This window comes from Embiotoca jacksoni, unplaced genomic scaffold (assembly GCF_022577435.1).
Source record: "Embiotoca jacksoni isolate LCO1_2020_lvr unplaced genomic scaffold, fEmbJac1.0.p SCAF_22, whole genome shotgun sequence".
Lineage (NCBI taxonomy): Eukaryota > Metazoa > Chordata > Actinopteri > Embiotocidae > Embiotoca > Embiotoca jacksoni.
The window spans coordinates 1,385,234-1,404,727 of record NW_027185363.1 but is presented as its reverse complement, the minus strand read 5'-3'; the positions used below and the strand labels follow the sequence as shown (position 1 = coordinate 1,404,727).

Here is a 19,494-nt window from a genome sequence, read left to right as displayed (position 1 = left end):
ACAACACTTTACAGTGGACAATATTTAAATGTTGATTCTATAAATTACAATGCAATATAAACAATGTAACCTAATTTTCCATCTACACATTTAGTGGTATTCATCCTCATTTACACCCCCAAAAAGAGCATGGTGACATTTAAATGTAAATATGGTAGACTGGAGGCCTGTTTATCTTATTTTGTTTGAGTATTGTCCACTACAGCTGTTTACATTCCCCCCCCTCCAAAAAAAAAAAAAAAAAAAAAAAAAAAAAAAAAAAAGCATTTTAATTGTAATGATTACTTGAATAATGCTGGCACATTTGGATGAAGTTTTCATTGCATTTTAACTTTTAAACTTATATACCTAATTACCAGACATTCTAATATTGTCCAAAAATGTAATTACTCAAATAACACAATACACATGTGGTAAATTATTATGCTATGGTGGAATCCATTTTCATTTTCAAGTTTACATAATCACTTAAATATGGTCTCCAATAGGCTTCCATAAAAAAGATATAGTGAAGGCACAGTAGGCTATTTAGAGTTATACACAAAACCATCTGTAAAAATATTTGATGTTTTCAAGTTCTACAAATCAAGACAAAAGTAATTACTTTGCAGCAAGGGAAAAAAAGGGTTAGCTCCCCCAATTTGAAAAAAATAAAGCCTGAAATTTTGCAGATTAAAGAGAGTAGAGAAATAAAAGGATATTTCAAAAATTGGTTCAGATTTCCATAAGTACCGAAAAAAAGACCACCAAACTTACAAAATACACTTTCCTTGTTTCAGAATCAAATTAGTGCCACTGAAATTATTAAATTAATCTTTTTTGAAACATGAAGAAAGTTGATTTCCAACATAAACATACAATGAGTGTGTATGAGATCATGAATGATTATCTAAACTCAAAGAATATCAAAAATGAAAAATACATTTATCTTTGTGTGTAATGTTAAAAAATATTTTTTTGTAAAAGTTTTGCTGGCATGTTTTCCCTTTTCTTCTATCTGCTGTAAATATTATCATGTCTTGATCATGGATCCCCTTAAAAATAAAACACGGCTGGTTGTTCAGTCTCCTCTCTAATCATCCACTGCTGCAATTGATTTATTCCAACATTATCTAATTTCCTCAGTTTCAAAGGAAACAGGCTATTGATTCAAAACAAGGAAAAATGGATCCATGCAAAACAATTTAATGCCCTCAATATCTAACAAACACTGTTCTTTGATAGAAGTCAAGTAGACACAACACATAATGTACAAACATACAAGAAACTGTTCATTGGAAGAAGACACTTATAAATCAGCAGATCACAGTTTGATACTAATCTGGAAGGACTGGCCACTTAACAGAAATGAGTTTCACATGTTGAAATACTTGTTATTTTTTAAGCACCCTTCAAATCGGTTCTCAGTTGATTAAGGTAGATATGTGTGTGGCATAATACGGAGATGAAGCAAAAAGTCATGTTGGCTCTGCAACATCAGAGGGTTGATCTTTATGCCAATTGTTTGGTACTTGTGCTCACACCCAAAGACAGTGTGCTTCAAGGGTTGACAGCCCTTCCACTAGTGGGCGCCCTCACATACAGTATACAGTAGAGTGACTTTCTTGAGGAGGAACAGAAATCACCTGGGGTTTCCAGGCAGATCTCAGCACGGGTGAGTCATAGCACCATACAATAGCACGTACACAGTAGCAGAGAATAAGAAAACACTTCAAAATATGCACCAACAGTACAATTAAAGTTGAGCGAGTCACATCATTGTCATTGAGTCACAAATTGCACTCGGAGCAGCAGGCAGACAGAGATTGTGCCGTTTTCAGTTTCTGGACAGCTCGATTGTATTTGGATATTTGTTTTCAGTCATGCTGCATGTAATGAGGTGAGGACAGAGAATTTCTGAGCTGAAACCCGAGCATGCCTGGATTATTTTACTTTGAGAGCAGTTAAAGCGTCCGAGTTCGTCGTGCTGCTGCTGATCTTGGCAATCTGCGGTTTGTTTGTTCTTATAGTCTCCAGTGTTGTAGCAGAAACATCAGCAGCTCAGCACCCAGACGTGGGCTCAGACAAGAAAACATCCGGCTCAGCTGGTGGTCCGGTATGAGTCAGCGCCTCTCCAATAGATTCCGAGATGTCAGTCGTAATGATTTATAGTTCTTGTAGACTTAATGTTGTTGTGGCACTGTGCTATTTGGTTTGTAAACAGCTTTATGGAAGTGGACAAAGCACAAGTGGGTCAATTCCCAACCAAGGCAGGCAGAATTTGGATGAGTCCAATCCAGTGTTAACCAGCCAGTCTTGTTCTTAAGGCGCTAATCAGAGTCAGTTTACTCACGTCAAGTCCAACAACGACATACTGAGACAAAAAGAATGAGCCCAGAACACTGGTGGTGGTTTTCTCGTCCCTTTTTTCCCACCTTGAAGGCACAGGATGAGTACATAGCTGCAGTGAGAAGAGGTTTGGCACCGAAGTTTGAGCATGCTGTGACAGGAAGTAGTTCCTCATGAGGACCTCAGTCCTGACTGGCTCGCCTCTTCTCCAGCTTTATTTTGAGTTCCTCATTGAGCGCTGTGAAGACACAGTAGAAACCCTTTGAGCTGAAACAACTGCACATCGACTGCTTCAGACACACTGGGCACATTGTCTACTCACTCTGCGCCAGAGGTGAAGGAGAGAGAATGAGGCGTCTCATCGGGTTGGTGGGCGAGGCCGGCACTGATGAGGTCAGGATACGACGGTCCGGAGCCGGGGACCTGGACAGGGGGCTAGTGGACCAACGATCTGCACCGGAATGAAAGCAGGGATCATCATCGGTGTCGGTCTCTGCCTGCGTGTGGTTTGTGTGACTGGGAGACAAACCTTGTTTCGGAGGCAGGGCCGGGGCCTTAGGCAGGGGGCTGGAGGGGGCAGTGTGGAGGATCCGCTCTCCATTTTCATCATTGGCGGAAACATATGCTGATGACACAAACAAATGTGACCGATTATGAAGTAACACTTAGAATAAAAGGCATAGGCAGACAAAAGCAGTTCAGTATTCATGTATGTCGCCTCACTGATATTCTCCTCATACGGCTCCTCCAGTAGAAAAGGCTGTAGAGTGCCTGCTGTCTTCTCCACCAGGGCATCGATGACCTCATGAAGTGTACCACAGGGAATCTGAAAGAGGAAATGTCTGTATTAAATGCCTAATTTATCTGATTTATTGCATCTCGTCACCCAGATTTTCCATTTTCATGTTTTACGTTTCTTTTTCAAATAATGTTGAAAAGATTTCCTATGTGCCGAGCTGTTGCTTTATTCCCCGAGATCCCGAAAATTTAAAAACTCAGCAAACTTTGGAAGATGCACACCCATGAAGAAAGAACTATTTTTGGTTTTGACAAGTCAGAAATGGTGATTTTATCAGCAAAGGGACAGCTTCTCAGGTTTGCAGCAGCAAATAGGTGACTTTGGATATTGCAAATCTGTTATGCATTTTCTGTCTCAATCAAATATACAGGATTGGTGTGGGCCCAGTGGACCAATTATTATTAATTAACAATGTGACTGATCAACATTAAAAGAGTTTCTTTAATAGTGTTCTAGTAAATTGTGTTTTTTGAATCAGGTTCAGGCCGTGGACTCACCGTTTTATTGCCACATCTTTATCTTGGTCTCTTATCTACATTAAATTGATTTTGATCAGTCAGATATAGATATTATATTTATAAAAAGAGATGGTTATCAAAGCAGTATTGATTAAGAGTGTTGGTATTAGGACTGCAAAAGTTGTATTGATGGATCTATAAAAAGAGGTTCATGATCTTATGTTAAATCTGTCATAACATACATAAGTCAATAATAATAACAAATGAATCTTATGAAATGTTTAAACTATAAAATTATATCTGCAAATATTACACACTTACAGGATTTTCCACATCAATGATGTAACCACCCTGGTCCCTCTGAGTGACTCTGTAATGTCTGAACACTGACCTGCAGCCAAAAGGAGAAACAGACAACACATGACAGTTGGATTGAATGTGGTGTTCGTGATTTTAGTAACTTCGGCGTCCAGATGTTCAGCAGGTGTTTACCCATTGAGGTCCTGTCGAGTAGTGACAGCCAGGGAGCATCCGTCTCTGCCTGGACGGAGCAACATGTTGCCGCAGTCTGGGTGTCTCTCTAAAAGGACTTCCGCCTCCGTTCGGGACACCGGACGAAAACACCTGCAGGACAGACACATGATATTAATACGGTCATGTACACACAGCGGGTACTAATGCTGCAGTGCTCGTTTTGATGCAGCACAGAGGAGAACTCACGCTGGGATCTCTCCTACTAAAGGAACAGAGAGAGGTGAGGGAGGGGCTCGGGCAGGATTGCGATTTCTCCGTCTGGACCTTTCTTTGTCCACCACCTCCTTTAACATTTGTAGCTGCCCTGGCAGCAACGTGAGGCAGGATGGTACATTCAGCTGGACAGAAGAGAGAATAATTATCAGACAGCACAAGAAAGAAACAGACAGGTGTACAAAAGATTGAAACTTACATCAGTAACAGAGTAGAGGAAACCTTTCCACAGCTCCCGCGATTCTAAGTTGGGTGCCTGGAAAAAGACAACGTCCCTTTTACTCCTCGAACAGATGTGTTCATTTTAATGTATTGGCGTTTGACTGTGTAAGTTGAGAGGCATACTGTGAGTTTGATCTCCCCGTCCTTCATGCGGAGGATGAGCCTGGCTGCCTCCAGGTTCCTGTCCCGGCTGCAGTCATCCTTCAGGGACACAAACCCGCTGAGGTCCAGCTTCTCCACATACTGTTACGAGCACACAAATATGTTTCGATGTCAGCAGTCGACAAAAGGATGCAAATAATAATTATTTTCATCATTGATAAATCTTTGAGTATTTTCTCAACAAATCGATTAGCTGTTTGGGCCAAAGGTGCCGCCTAAAATGTCTTTCTTTTTTTTGTCCCGAACAGCAGGCCATAACAAAAAGATATTCAGTTTATTATAATGGAGGATTAAAAGGAAGCAGGAAATATTCACATTTAAGAATAATTTGGGCAGTTTTTCCATTTAAAAATGGCCCAAAAGATGACTTGATTATCAAACTGACCAACTAACCAAATGATCTGCTAATTGTAGCAGCTCTATGCACAGAGGACATAATCAGCAAGGCACACAGTTTGCAACTTACATGAGTGTCCTTGGCATTATTAAAGAAATACAGAGAATTCCCGCACAGACAAGTCCACAGCCGCCTGGATGCCTGTCACATACAAATGGACGCAGAAAAAAGCAAACGTGGAAAAAGAGATAAGATGGTGAGGCAACAACACTACTGTTTTTTCATGTGTGCGCGTAATGGATATTTCCCTTTTTATCACCCCATTTCCTGTCCCCAGAGATGGATGGATTGTGGGCCTCAGCTGCTGTCAATCTGTGACCACGATTCACTGCAAAGCCCCGCACCTGAGCCATGCTCACATTACATGTCTGTATTGCATTGACATGAGCCTAATGACAGACGGGTGGGCCTGCGGGAGATGGTGGCCCATTCTTTATTTATCACCTCGCATAGAAATAAAACAAGAAAAATAATCCTTAGGCAACATTGCAGCATATTGTCAATTTCACTGAGTGTAACTTTTGTGTTTGACATATCTGAGATGCACCTCAGAGATCAGGCTGTCAGAATGTCAAAAGAAGGGTATAAAGGAGTCAGCTCTGGACCCTGAGGGATGGAAAATGCTTGACAGGAATGCTGTTTACTGTTTTAAAAGATAAGAGACATAATCAAGTATCGTTCACGTAACGTAATTATAATGACATGCAACGTTTGAACAGCAATCGGGAATCCTCGATTCAAACATTGTGACTAGTTCACTAATTGTTGCGCGCTTTGCCTGCCATATTCTTACAGAACCAGAGTGAACCTCTGTGTAAGAATAATGATTAAAAAAAAAAGACAGCAGCATCGGAGTAGTTTGGCCTCGCCCATTCAAGCACAATAAGGAAGTTGACAGCTCTCTGGGAATGGTGGACTAGCCGGTGTGCGCTGCAAACACACGCACTCCCACTCCCACTCCCACTGTCCACCACCATCTCTACAGCATGCACTCAGACAACATGGCACTTGATCTGCACCGGCCGAACCCACCTTTTCTTTCGGTCCTCGTTTCTCCAGGTATCCCTCGTAGTAGCAGGGCGGGAGCTGCGCCCGGAGTCCCCCCGGTCCGGACCGCTGCCTGACGGGTGCAGCCGCCATGAGTGTCGCTGGCTGGGCACCGATCGAGGACAAAGGGGCGCTGAGTATTTCGGGGACTGACACGCCTTCCCCGATGAGATAGTGCTGTGGCAGTAATCCAACAGCTGGCTGATGTTGCCTGCCGGGTCTGTGGGTCATGCAGATTAAAATTTGAAGGTTGGGGGATGATGCCCCAAATATAGATATGTATAGTGAGCAATTTATGAGATTTCAGTGAATACATTTAAATAAAAGAAACAGTAAGTAAAAGAAAAAAAAAAAAATACAATCCTCCACTTCTATGTAATTTTCTGAATCTCTATACATGCCATATCATTTAAATTGTTTCAACTAAAAAATACAGGGTTGTAATTATATGTACAGACACACTAGGGGACAAATTACTTAACATTTATTTGAAGAAGCAAACGAAGAGCATCCATACACATACAATATACAAGATTACATTTAGTATAGAGGTAATCCATACATCCTAAAGTTAATCCAGAATAATCCCATTTTTAGCCTATTCTTAGTGTCACAGTTACAAAAACAAGAAATTGCATAAGACACAAAGGCGTTAATGAAGACACATGCAAAGAAGGTACATTTCTTTTACACAGAAAATTCCATTAAGATTGTGCATAAGGAAATAAAGCTTTGAGGCTGTTAATACTTCATTCATCGATATTGCAAAAGTAAGACAGGATTTAGTGTTTGGTAATGTCAGATGCACCGTTCAGACAACTATTTCAGCTGTGACAGCAGCAGCCCACAAACATTGATCTTGGCCCTTTGTTAAGCATTATTAATCATCAATATTATACAAGCTGCATAATAGCTCAACCTGAGCCCGTGACCCCTCTTCTCTCTCAAACGGAGGACTTTTGATTTAGTGTAATGAGGCATGTAAACACACACCTGAATCCCAGCTATTACTCAGCACAGCCAAACCCAAACATACCACAAATAACAGGAGACATGCATATAACATTAAGAGGCACATACTATGAATGCAACGAGGATATTATTCCAAGTATGGCTCAGGAGCCTGGCCTCCAGAGGCACCATGGGATTGGGATGGGGCAGATAATGAGAAAGGGGGTAGGGGTAGAGGGGCAGGTGGTGAATAAAGACTAGTGGGGGAGGGCATAAATCCACTGCTGTGTGCCCTTCCCTGCTGAAAAGACCTGTCTGTTCCGCTCCCAGTTTAAATAGAGATGGGAGAGATGAGTGGAGTGGGGGGCGGTCAAACAAGGGGATCATGACAAGAGGAGAAAGTTGGCATTTTAGTGAACAGCACAAACCCTGACAGCTCATAGTTTGCTTGTAATGGGCTTAATTGGAACTGAAACCAGCCATTGTGTACAGACTTTCCTTATTATTTGTAAATTCAGTACACAATCACTAGGAGCGAGCATTTTCTATCAGGACTGGTGCAGTTTCAGCCTGAAAACTGAGGCAGGTACAAAAAACACCAAACACACATCAGATTAATTTCCATGCTCTGAATTAAAGGTTAGAGTTCTAAAGCCAAGCCTGCCCCAGCACTAAGTGGGCAAAATCAATCACAGACAGATATTCATGGACAAACAGTCCAACAAAACATTGTGAGCGACACTGCCAGCAGTATCAATAGAGCCTGAGAAAATAGAGGAACTAAAGAACATATGGTTTTGGCTTTGGTATGATGCTACACAATATTTGGGGAAGGAGGTCAGCATTGCATATAATCACGTCAATATTTAATTTTGTGCGTCGGGCTGTATGAAAAACACTTTCAATTACAAACAGCAGCCTCCTGCAATTTGAGCAACCTTTCTTTGACATTTGCCAAGAAACATGAGGGTGGAGTGCTTAAAAAAAACAATTGTATTCATGGACCCCTCCAGCCCTTAAGAATTTAAAACTTATTGCGAATGCAAAACCATCGAATGTCTGCAAACGTGCACTTACAGAACAGTCGTCAGTCATCATTATCAGATTGGTTCTGGCTATTTAGTCGTTTTATGTAAATATGTTTGACAATATTTTGACACCTATGACATCCCACCCAACAAGGATTAATAGTGATGAGTGACAGAAATCCTGACTGTGCCACTCATATTAACAGCCAAAAATGATTCGTAGTACCAGCAGATGGCAGTGGAGGATAGTCCCAAACATTGACTAAAGTCAGCCAATCCTCCATGTTAACTCTCTCAAGTCCATAACAACAGTACTGAAGGCTGAAGAGTACAAGGGAAAAAATGAGTGTAGAAAACAAAACGCATGCATATATATGCATGTGTGTAGTACCAATATGAATTATACATAGAACAAGATAGGCCATAATGTGAATATAAAATAGGATAAGAAAAATAAAGTAGGCGCACTTCTTAGTGTTTGTGGATACTGCTGGACATGTCTTTACAGATGCCATTCTCATCTGTCCTGTGATAAGAGGTCTAATGTGCAAAGTGCATAGGTGCATAGAGAATGATTATAAAGACTCAGGATATGATAAATGCACCCAAACATTATGCCAACATTTTTCTAACTGAACAACCAACAATCCTTAATATTTTAACAAATCCATTAAATCTTAACAGAAGTGTTCTCTTTACTCAAATAACCCTTTGATATAAAAAAAACATTGGTTGCCGTCTTGAGATCTTCACCCTTTAATTACAATAAAGAAAATATCTTTTGGTTATTGAGAGATGATAATTGTCTATCATCTCCTTTTCATCCCCTCCATGCTGCTTTTCAGTGTGGCAGAGACACCACCACTTCGACATAGTTGTTGGGGAAGTATCCTGATTTTCCGCGAAGGCTGCCTTCAAACCAATTCTCATCAATTCGATTGACCAAGGTGATGATGTCGCCCTCGTGGAAGCCCAGCTCTCCTTCGTTCTCTGGCTCAAAGTCATACAGGGCTTTACAGCACGGCTCAGCTGCAGAGAGACGCACAGAGGTAGAGACATGCAAGGAGGGAGAGAGGAAAAACAGTCACTCCATGAAAACAATTTGTGACAATTTCCCTTCAACCAGTTTAGTATATTCTCCTGTGGAAGCTTTTTGTTAGAGGCAGGGTGTCATCAGTATGGTTTCAGTAGAACTCTGGAATAGACCATAAAATGTAAGTCATGAAACAGGAAGTGTTAAATGTTTTGACTCATAAATTAGTCATCAGCGTGCTAATCAAGAACCCTTCTGAAGCTCAAGATCAAATCAATGTACTGATGTTACACAGCAGAATCATTTCATTTCATGTCCATGTTATAGGTTTAAGACTTTTAAAATGGACTTCCTCTAGAATAGATACACCACCTAAATACATCTGTAAAATAAACCTTGTGGCATGTCATGATTTCTCTTGAGGCTCAGAAGTTTCAGGCGTCAGATGCATACAAGTCAGCCAAACTACAACACTGCAAAATACAAACCAATTTTAGATTAGACAACTTTGATTAAAATACCACAATCAACTGATCAGTTAAACTATATGCTGTGGTTTGCTGATGATGCTATATATCTGCAGCCTAGGAAGTAAGAGTCATATTTACACACTGACAACTGACAGCGGACCCAACAAACCCCATTCAACAATGTTAATAAAACCCTTTACAACCACAGAGACATGCATACACCGCTCTGCCACACAGATGTGCAACAGACTGAATAAAAGTAGAGAAATTTCAAGTTCTCCGTGAGTGATACACTATCTTCATCTGTCCACTCACACGATCGTCTCTTGACGGAGGTTCTTTGGAAGGATGGACTTGGAAATTGTGCTGCTGCTAGTTAATGTTGCAGAAGGAAAGACACATCAGTCATAAGAAGAACACGGACTCACATAGCTTCTGCAAAATATAGAGAAGATGGTTTACCAGGAGAGTAAGCCGGAGGGCTTGATGAAGCTGGTGGGTATCCTCCGTTGGCTTGTTCCACCTCTCCAAAATCAAAGACTGGTCTGGGTTTGGGAGTATATTCACGCCTTGGTCGAGATTGAGCGTCATTTACCCTGCACATAATCAGAATCAACAACATTACTTCTCCGAGCCCACAAGTAAAGGAAGCACGACTATAAATACATGACTTCATTTGTTCATCCAGTGACTAAAACTAAAAGTAGATTGTCAGAAGCAAAACAAGTCTACTTCAATTTGTTTATTCCAAAATAAAATTGATATTTCATTTCTGTAATGAAGTATAAAACTAAATAAGTCAAAATTATTTAAACCTACAGAACCAGAAATGTAGTGTTTAAAAAAAACGTGATTTGTGCTCAGCATCAGCTGCTGCTTGACGTTCATTACTTGAAATCAGATGGAGAAAAGAAAAGAGCGATCGGCTGACTCATCACTCGTCATGAAACAGAGGACCCAGCCTCAACATGCAAAAGGAAAGTCATCTTCCCAAAATAGTCATGGCGCTGACCTTTCTCGCAGTTTGTCAGACAGCTCCTCCAGGATCTGTGAGGCCTGTTTGTGGTACTGCAGCAGAGACTCCACAAAAGAAGACATCTGACTCACTTGCTCCACCTACATGTGCACGAACACAACAACTATTTTAGAACGAGACCAAACACACACAGCTCTGGACCTTCAGTGAATTCTTTACTTGTTAGCTGTTTGCGTTCGCCTTTCTTATCAGTCTTATTTGTTTATCACTGAGTCAGAAAACAGGACGGCTTCAATTGAAAAGCTTTAAAAGAAGCACAGTATGACATGAAAGCAGAACATATCAATCCAAACAGGTTTGACGAGTTCTGTATACTGCAAGTCACTGTGGAACAAAACAAGGCATGTCAGCTGACACATTCTGTCCTTAAACACGGGTTGTCTTGCTGACTGGGAGGCTGTGAGCAGCAGCAGCATGCATTTCTAAAGCATGTAGTCAGAGACACTAACTAGGACACACATGGTCAAATAATCTAATTATATAATTCACGTATTTTTGACTGAGTTTAGCAACCACGTTTCAGTCCTCGTTTTGTTTACCTCGTGTTTCTTAATTTGCCCCTCTATTCTGAGTTCATACAATACATTAACTGCATTAATGTGCCATTATGGAGTATGGCAGTTTGTCCATCTGTTGCAGCCATAAATGGTTTAATTACATCACAACAATAGCACAGATTGCATTGAATGCATTTCTTCTGTTACCATACTGAAAACTAATGTTACAGGACTTGTATGTATTTGCACACAGATGCCTTGCCAACCATAACTTTTTCAAAGCATCCCCAAAATCTTAAATCCTATTAAAAGTGAAGTAGTATTTTCATTGGCACTGATTGAATCAGATGACACACGTATTTTTAAACCTATTATAAATGGCAATATTGTTGACACGGAACCTGCTGACATCACTGAGCTGCTATATTATCCAGTGGGTAAAATGTCAAGTTATTTATGCACTAAAAACTCAGAACATATCTCGGGTAACAATATATTTGGTCTCTTTTAAATATTGCTCATTATGTATACTGCTGATTGTATATTTTCACCTGGTGGAATAATACGTATTGTCTCACACTAGCACTAAAGCAGATGAACAGTTTACGCATATCATTTTTAAATTAGCTACTCAATCAAACTATGGAAAAATGCCCCTCCTCCTGGTCCTACACAGGGCCACAAAGGTTACATTACTCCGCTGAATACTTCACTTACATCAGTCTCATTAACAACAGTCACAGGTTTACCAACAGTTGTTAATCTGAGGAAGGTTAATTTATTTTATTAATTTATCAAATTACAAAAAAAAAAACACCCAGCAGGTTTATATGTGGTATCTGCTATTCAAAGTCAATCAAGTTGAGACTGGTGGCAACTCACATCTGTTTCCAGCAGGTTGTGCATGGAGCTCTCAGCCAGCTCTTTGGACTCATGGAACTTCTCCAGGGACTGCCTGATCTCTTCATCTTGGATTTTACCCTGACGTTTCTTTTTGTAATCGTAGTCCAGACGACGGCCCTCCATCTTCTTCAGATGATGCTGCGGGGGTAAAGGAGTTATGATTTGTAGTACGAGGTTTCACAGAATATACATTTTTACATTAATATCAAAGTATTTTCACTTGTTCATGACAGTTTTCAGAAATGTTCTTTGCCATTACTGTGACTCAAACATGTGCATGTAATTCCACTGTAAGGTATCGGGACTGTTTTTCCTTCTAGTAATATGTAACACAGGCACTGCAGAGCTCATGAGTCGATGCCTAGCCTGCATATGCAGAGCTATTCTACCTGAATGTCTTTGATATCCTTCTCAGCGACTGCCTGCAGTGGGTCGATAAAGTTCTGCTTCACATCAATATCCAGGGAGTCCTTGACCTCGGCCATCCTCTTCATTGTCTCTCCTATGTCTATTAGAGCCCCACCTGCAGAACACACAAAACCAGCATGAGGGCGTGTGTGTCATTGTAAGTTATGGCTATAACAATCAGCTGGTCTTTATTGAGGAAAGTTAAAACACAAATAAATATGTGTAGATTCATGGCCACCCTCTGAACAAAGACACACATTCCCCCTACCCTACTCCAAATGGTCTCTTTTCATAGTTTTAAATCTCTTACACCCTGTATCTCATCCTCCAGCTGACTCTGCTGTTCTTACCAAAGTTGGTGTCCTCGCCCATGTCCCGTCCATATTTAGTCATACACTCCCCCAGCAGGCCCTCCGGCTGGGGGTAGCCTGGACTCTTCACCTGCCCACGGATTTTGGACACAGTGTTGAGCATGGAAAGCTTGGCTCTTGTTGCTGGGTTGGGCTGCAGGTACTCTGATGTTTTATTGATGACTTCCACAACTGCTTTGCTGTTAATATCGGCTCTCTGGTGGGACACGTCAGAGATGAGAATGAATAAACTGTGTGCATGAGCAGTGATGTCCGTCTTTAAGACTGTTTGTGAATCAAAGAAACTTGAGGAACATAATTTCACTGCACACTAAGAAAATATCTTGCACTCAAAACATGAACCGCAAGTATTACGTTAAAATACATTAAGTACCCTTTCGAGCTCCTTGAAGTCTTCATCCAGCTTTGTTCCTTCTGCACCTCCAACCTTCTCACTCACCAGCTGCAAATATGAAGCAAACAGAGCAATGAAGCGGTCTGAATTCAGCATGTTTACTGGTCCTCATGGGGGATTACTTATACAATATTTCATGTATATAAAAAAAAAAGGATTAAAAAAGCGTTGGATTCTTTTGATTTTCTAATATTATTCTGATTTATTCTACAAACTGCCTCCTCTTTTCCACTTACAGCTGCATACAAACCACTGGATAAATACATTCTCAGACTCTGCACAACTTTGTGGTAACAGTAAACAAACATTGAGTCCTCTGAGAAACTGACTGCACATCTGAAAATGAATCATTTGTGCTAAGGGAAGATATCAAAGAACTTCTCACCGTCTGAAATGTAATTTAGAAATGACAATGGAAACTGTGACAACACCAAAATGAAGAACAGCCCTATCTTCGGGGTTCTTTGAATTACACTATTTCCACAATGATATAAGTAATAACATGTGTTGGCTACAAAAAACATTTGTAAGCTGCGATATCTGTCAAAGTTGAGTTACTAAGCATTGAAATAGTGATCCAACTTCTGCACATGCCACAATTACTGTTCAAGTTTCCCCTATTTTTTAAGTTCATGAAATAAAAAGGAAACAGTGTGTGAATATTTAAAGAAAGGCTTGTTGATGTCTGCTCTCTGCAGGGGTTGTGTGAACTTCTTCTCATTTAAAAAAAAAAAAAAAATCAGCCTGGGGAGCCCAAACTTTTGAGCAAAACAGAATTCTTGGAGCTGACGGGAGAATCCGTTTGCTGAAGAGGACTTCTGAAGGGCAGAAACCTGTTGTCAAAGAGAACTGAACCAGACCTTTAAAAGTCTTCCACCATTTTGTTTTTGCGAACACAATTCTCACAAATTCCAAGTCATGTCCATGTTTTCCGTCAGGGGAGCAACCTCCTCTACTTTGCGAGAGGGAATGAGTTCTGCAAACTAGATTTTCCTCTGTACCGAGGACCGTCATTCCATAAGAATCGTGAAAAAAAGATTTTCCTTTTTCCACCATGTCAGCACACACACTGCAGTTTTTCTACACTACAGCCACATCCATGGATAATTTTACTAAACAGATGCTAGCTTCATCTTTCTCTCACTCATTTGACTGGAAGGCCAAACAGAGACTCATTGTGTGTGCACGCTCTCATTTGGTTCAACTCAGTCCAGCTGTCAGCACCACGCTGCACATAAAACTGTATGACTAGATGGATCAATGCATCGCTCTTGTTTATGTAATGCTTCTGTATGGAGCACTGAGTCGCTCTGAAACAGCCCGAAGCATCCACTGCTAACTGGTCCATGGGGCATAATTCAGCTCTGCATGTTCCCCGATTAAGAAGTTGCAATCTTTAGGTACGAGATGTGAATGTGTGGCTTGTAAAGTGGCAAGAAAAAGCACATGAACTGTTGGGGATTACCTGGGGTTTTCCATTCATTTGTAATAAAATGTGATCTGATCCTCGAGGTCACAAAGTATGGGCAAACGCAGCGTGATCAAAGTGGAAAATACATAATTACCGACTGTGTCTTCATTGAACACACACAATCATTTACTTCAAGTGCTGGTGGAAAAAGTAGATGAACCCTTTGATTAAATAACTAGTCAACCCTTCTTTGGAAGCAATAAACAAAAAAAGTGTTTCAGTAAAGTGTGGATTAGACCTTCCTTACCTAGTCAGGTCTGCCATATCTAAGAACATCTGGCAGGAACAGCCTTGCAGTGTCTCTATCATCTGAAGGTCCAGGCCCTGACTAAGCCACTCAAAAAGACAAATTTACTGTTTGAATCCATCGTGATGCCTCACCCAACATCTACTGAGCAGAAAGCCACTCTGACATTATCCTGTAACGTACCTTGATCAACTTGGGAAATCAATTTCCCCCCAGATGATGGCAAACAAAGGCAGCAAAACAATCCAAACCATGATGCTCCCCCCACAAGTCTCCCACTACTGGACAATGTTTTCATGTTTGTAAGCAGTGCTCTTTATACACTATACGTAGCTCAGCACGTTCTTCCCAAACGATTCAACCTCAGTTACATTAGCCCCTAAAGCATTTTCCCAGGAGCACTGCGGAGTGTCAAGGCGCTCTGTGACACATCAGGCATAAAGTGATCTCTCTTTTGGAGAACCCTGCCTTGGAGAACCATTTACTACGGTTTGTGTGTACGGTAGATTCATGAACACTGATGTTTAGCAGCGGTACTCAATGATGTCCATTCATGGAGAATTTGACTAACTGTGAAGTATCTGAACTCTTTGTTATTACCATGTGACCTTTTCCAGCTTCATCAAAACCTACAATTGTGATCGTAAAGCTTCTGAAATTTTCTCCGATCCACACTGGGATTCATATTGACAGGAACAATACAATGATCTGTGTGTTATTAGTCATAATAGATCGTGTTTGTTCATGACTGTAAAATAGATGAAGGTTTGAACACATTTTGAGACTAATATAAATATAAATGCAGTTAAGTCCAAAGTGTTTGGGTCACTTACGTCTTGTCATTGTAGGTGTGAAATCTAACCATGCTCTCAGTACTTCATCTGGCTTTGTAATTACCAAACACGTTTTTTGTCCACCATGACTAATAAACCTGCCATTGTAGCCAAGGAATGTAATCTATGTGGAAGAGCTTGAATTTTAGTTTCAGACCTTTTAGAGACAAGTTTTTTTTTTTTATTTGTTTTTTTTTATTAAATGCTGAAAGCCAAATTGAAATAAGTAAAATAACTGGCTCAAAGAGTTTACAGCTTCACAATATTAAACACAACATGCAAACTTGCTATGCAAACTTCGTATGTATAATGAGCAAATTACTGACTACAGTTATTCCATTTAAACATTATTTCTATCGCGTATATTTTTATGGCATTCTGACATGGATCCTGTTTGGCAACTAGTTTACACAACTAATAATCCTCCTCCCCCTGAGTTTCTTTCTTTTCGACACCTGAATGACAAGATGCCACAATTGTTGGCCAGACATGTGCTAATAGAGAGCAAGATGTTCAGTATAGGTCCCATATGTTTACAGCTATACTGTATGTCCCAATAGTTTAGAGTTGGTTATTGGTAATCTACCTGCACTGCTCAGGTTTTACAAGAGCTTATATGGAATATATGATTTCTGTGCACTCATTACTAATAATTAATAGGTGGAGGCTGGTTTCAGTAGAATATCCACTTAACTAGGATTCCATAACTCAAAATGAGACACACACACACCCACTGAGCAAGAAGCCATCACTTGCGCATAACACAAAATGCAAAGCCAAAGCAAAGACTGGATGCAGGGATGGTGGCGTCAAAACAAAGGCCACCAGTTTTCAGGCCTTGACTTGTTGAGTTTCATGTTTGTGGTGGTGGGTTCAACTTTTGACTGCCTCAAGAATCCAATGTTTCCTTTCTGTCCTATTCGAGATGGATACTCCTTGAGATTGAGAACCTGGCTCAATAAAATAATGCAGCGTTGTGACACCGAGGCGTAGACTACTGTGAAAGTCTGCACACAATCTGGTAATCAGACATTTGACACAGAATTTGCAAAGCGTCCCTTCTATTTGTATAAATACTTCTCTTCTAACTTCCAGAGCCGCCTGGTGTCTGTGTCAATTTGTGCTTCAGGTTTCACATGCACGCTATGCCAGCCACTCTGTAAAAAGGAAAGCTGTTTATACTACAAAATAAAGGCTTCAGCAATGTTAGCAGTATCGCCAAATAAAAACAAGACAGTGAAATTTATATTGTATGGAATAATAAATCATCCAAGTGCCCGTTTGTTATCGTAGGTAGTTATCATATTATAGATTCCTGTTAGAAAGTAAATAGTTAACATTAGATCATGACTTTTCTTTTATAAATTAGAATACAGGGGTGTGGAAATAGGCTGAGTGATTTACAAAAATAACTTGTATACATATATATGTCATGATATTATCCAGCAAGATGTTCACAGTTGAACTAAACTATAACGTTTAGTCTGTAAATCAATTAGTTGATTGAGAGAAAAAGAAACACCAACTATTTAGACAACTGATTCATAATTTTGAGTCACATTGTCGTGGAATTTTTTTTTTTTAAATTCTCTGATTTTCAGCTTCATAGATATGAATGTGTTTTGGTTCCTTTAATCCTTTTTTAAAAAATATATATATTTCCTGACATAAAAAAATAAAAATAAAAAAAAGGATCAATAATCGAGAAAATAATCAACATATTAATCAGGTCAGTTCATTTCTATAATTGGAAACAAAGAAAAGACACCTCACAGCAGATTGTACTGTGGTGTCACCAAAACATATTAGTCAATGAGTTCAAGTGTAGTGTTGTTTTCAAAACGTTGTGTAATCCGACAAGCTGCAGATGACAAACAAGAACATCACATTGAACGAGGTCAACAAACGAGACACGAAGATAACTCACATCTGGCAAAATCCATCACACAACAACAACACCGTTGTCTGTGTTTCTTGGTTGTTTGTATATAATATATATAGATATATATACTGTACTGTATATACTGTGCATTTTATATTTTTTTTACTGCTATTTTATTGCTTTTTATTATTCTATTATTAACTTATTGCTTCCTGAAAAAAACTGTCCCCTCGGGGGTTAATGAAGTAACTACCTAAACTAACCATACAATATTTCCAAATCAGAAACCCAGCAGACTCCTGAGACGGCGTGAAGCTGAAGAAACCTCAGGAGGGTCTCGTTGTTTGATCTTTTATTTTCACGACAACTTTGTAAAAAGATCCAAGAAGACAATTTAGGTGTTTGGGACGAAACTTGACAGCAAATTTAGGGACAATTAACCAAAGCGACGACCGACTTAATTAACCGATCAGGAAAAAGTAACGTCGAGTTTGAATAAAATATTGTTATTTCAACGATAAAATAATAAATAAAAAAATAAATAATAAAGTTACGTTTCACGTTGATTCGGGTGAAGTTAACTAACGTTGTAATGTTGTAACACCAGATTAGCTTCGGCTAATTTAACGCTGACGTGACCCGTGAGCGACGACAACGTTTGACAGTCGTCGGGTGTTTCGGTACCAAAAACACCCGGTCGGACACGGCGAGTTAAAGCGTTTCAACGCAGCTCGTGTTGAATTGAGATGTTTGGGGGTTTTTTTTTGTCGGTGAACCTGCGACGCTTTCCACTTTGGTTAATCAGCTAGCGTTGAAGCTAGCGTAAGGAAAGTGAACGAACGACGATGCTAGCTGGCTAGCTAGGCTAACGGCTAATGTTCGGAAGAAAGAAAGTGTCGTTGTTGTTGTTGTTGTTTACCTGACTGGCTTTATAAAACTGTTTCTTAAATCCAGCGACGGACATTTTTGCACCGTCAGTGTCGCCACCCGGACCTCGATAAGGGGAGAAAAAAAAAAAATGTATACGAAATAATTGCTGTGAGTTCACAGCACGAGCAGCTGCCGAGACACACGTCTCCAAACTTTGCACCGTGGATGTGAAGCTTGCTAGGCAACCACAGTTTCCTGGACTCAGCTTCATGTGGGAGGAGAAGAGGAGAGGAGACGAGGAGAGGAGAGAGGAGAGGAGAGGAGACGAGGAGAGGAGAGAGGAGAGGAGAGGAGAGGAGAGGAGAGGAGGAGAGGAGAGGAGAGGAGGAGAGGAGACGAGGAGGAGAGGAGAGGAGAGGAAAGGAGAGGAGAGGAGGAGAGGAGCTCCATCCTGGTGGAGGAAGTGGGGCAGACACACACACACACACACACACACACACACACACACATATACACAAACACACACACACACACAAACACACAAACACGCACACACGTACACGCACACACGCGCACACACACGCACACACACATACACACACACAAACACACACACACACACGCACAAACATACACATACACACACGCGCACACACACACACACAAACACGCACACACACACACACACACAAACACGCACACACACACAAACACAAACACGCACACACACGCACACACACAAACACGCACACACACACAAACACACAAAAACACACACATGCATGCACACACACACAAACACACGCACACAAAAACACGCACACACACACACGCACACAAAAACACGCACACACACACACAGTGCATCTAAACATTCGTCTTTCTCTGCAAAATTGACTCTCCTCTCACCTCCATGAATCATTACTTGCTGCTTCCCACT

General features: G+C 40.5%; 2 protein-coding genes across 5 annotated transcripts; both read right to left on the bottom strand.

The window, feature by feature from the left end:
• Positions 1-1,168: 1,168 nt before the first annotated feature.
• Positions 1,169-6,483, bottom strand: stap2a (signal transducing adaptor family member 2a). Of its 2 annotated transcripts, XM_069157108.1 has the most exons (11): positions 6,146-6,482; positions 5,183-5,254; positions 4,678-4,797; positions 4,532-4,588; positions 4,306-4,457; positions 4,078-4,209; positions 3,907-3,976; positions 3,052-3,154; positions 2,858-2,953; positions 2,651-2,779; positions 1,169-2,566 (listed from the first exon to the last, which is right to left on the bottom strand). In XM_069157108.1, the coding sequence occupies exons 1-11, from the start codon at positions 6,389-6,391 to the stop codon at positions 2,511-2,513; spliced, it is 1,233 nt and encodes a 410-aa protein (XP_069013209.1). In that variant the 5' UTR covers positions 6,392-6,482; the 3' UTR covers positions 1,169-2,510. The 2 variants fall into 2 exon arrangements, with proteins under 2 accessions (XP_069013209.1, XP_069013208.1); XM_069157107.1 differs by having other exon boundaries at positions 2,651-2,953; positions 6,146-6,483.
• A 144-nt stretch (positions 6,484-6,627) lies between these two features.
• On the bottom strand, positions 6,628-18,820 carry LOC138202818 (endophilin-A2-like). 3 transcript variants are annotated; one of them, XM_069157103.1, is made up of 9 exons: positions 18,604-18,820; positions 13,231-13,299; positions 12,837-13,053; positions 12,468-12,601; positions 12,058-12,216; positions 10,655-10,758; positions 10,105-10,238; positions 9,958-10,014; positions 6,628-9,168 (listed from the first exon to the last, which is right to left on the bottom strand). In XM_069157103.1, exons 1-9 carry the CDS (start codon positions 18,646-18,648, stop codon positions 8,981-8,983), a joined length of 1,107 nt encoding a protein of 368 aa, XP_069013204.1. In that variant the 5' UTR covers positions 18,649-18,820; the 3' UTR covers positions 6,628-8,980. The 3 variants fall into 3 exon arrangements, with proteins under 3 accessions (XP_069013204.1, XP_069013206.1, XP_069013207.1); XM_069157105.1 differs by having other exon boundaries at positions 9,958-10,011; XM_069157106.1 differs by lacking the exon at positions 9,958-10,014 and having other exon boundaries at positions 18,604-18,806.
• Positions 18,821-19,494: the final 674 nt, after the last annotated feature.

Coding starts and splice junctions, on each gene's coding strand:
- stap2a (XM_069157107.1), bottom strand. CDS start 6,391: ATGACCCACAGACCCGGCAGGCAACATCAGCCAGCTGTTGGATTACTG. Junction 4,798..5,182: donor ATAATGCCAAGGACACTCAT/GTAAGTTGCAAA, acceptor TGCTCGTAACAG/TATGTGGAGAAGCTGGACCT. Junction 4,210..4,305: donor TTAGTAGGAGAGATCCCAGC/GTGAGTTCTCCT, acceptor TCTGTCCTGCAG/GTGTTTTCGTCCGGTGTCCC.
- LOC138202818 (XM_069157103.1), bottom strand. CDS start 18,648: ATGTCCGTCGCTGGATTTAAGAAACAGTTTTATAAAGCCAGTCAG. Junction 13,300..18,603: donor AGTTTTATAAAGCCAGTCAG/GTAAACAACAAC, acceptor TCATATTTGCAG/CTGGTGAGTGAGAAGGTTGG. Junction 10,759..12,057: donor ACAACCTGCTGGAAACAGAT/GTGAGTTGCCAC, acceptor GTGCACATGTAG/GTGGAGCAAGTGAGTCAGAT.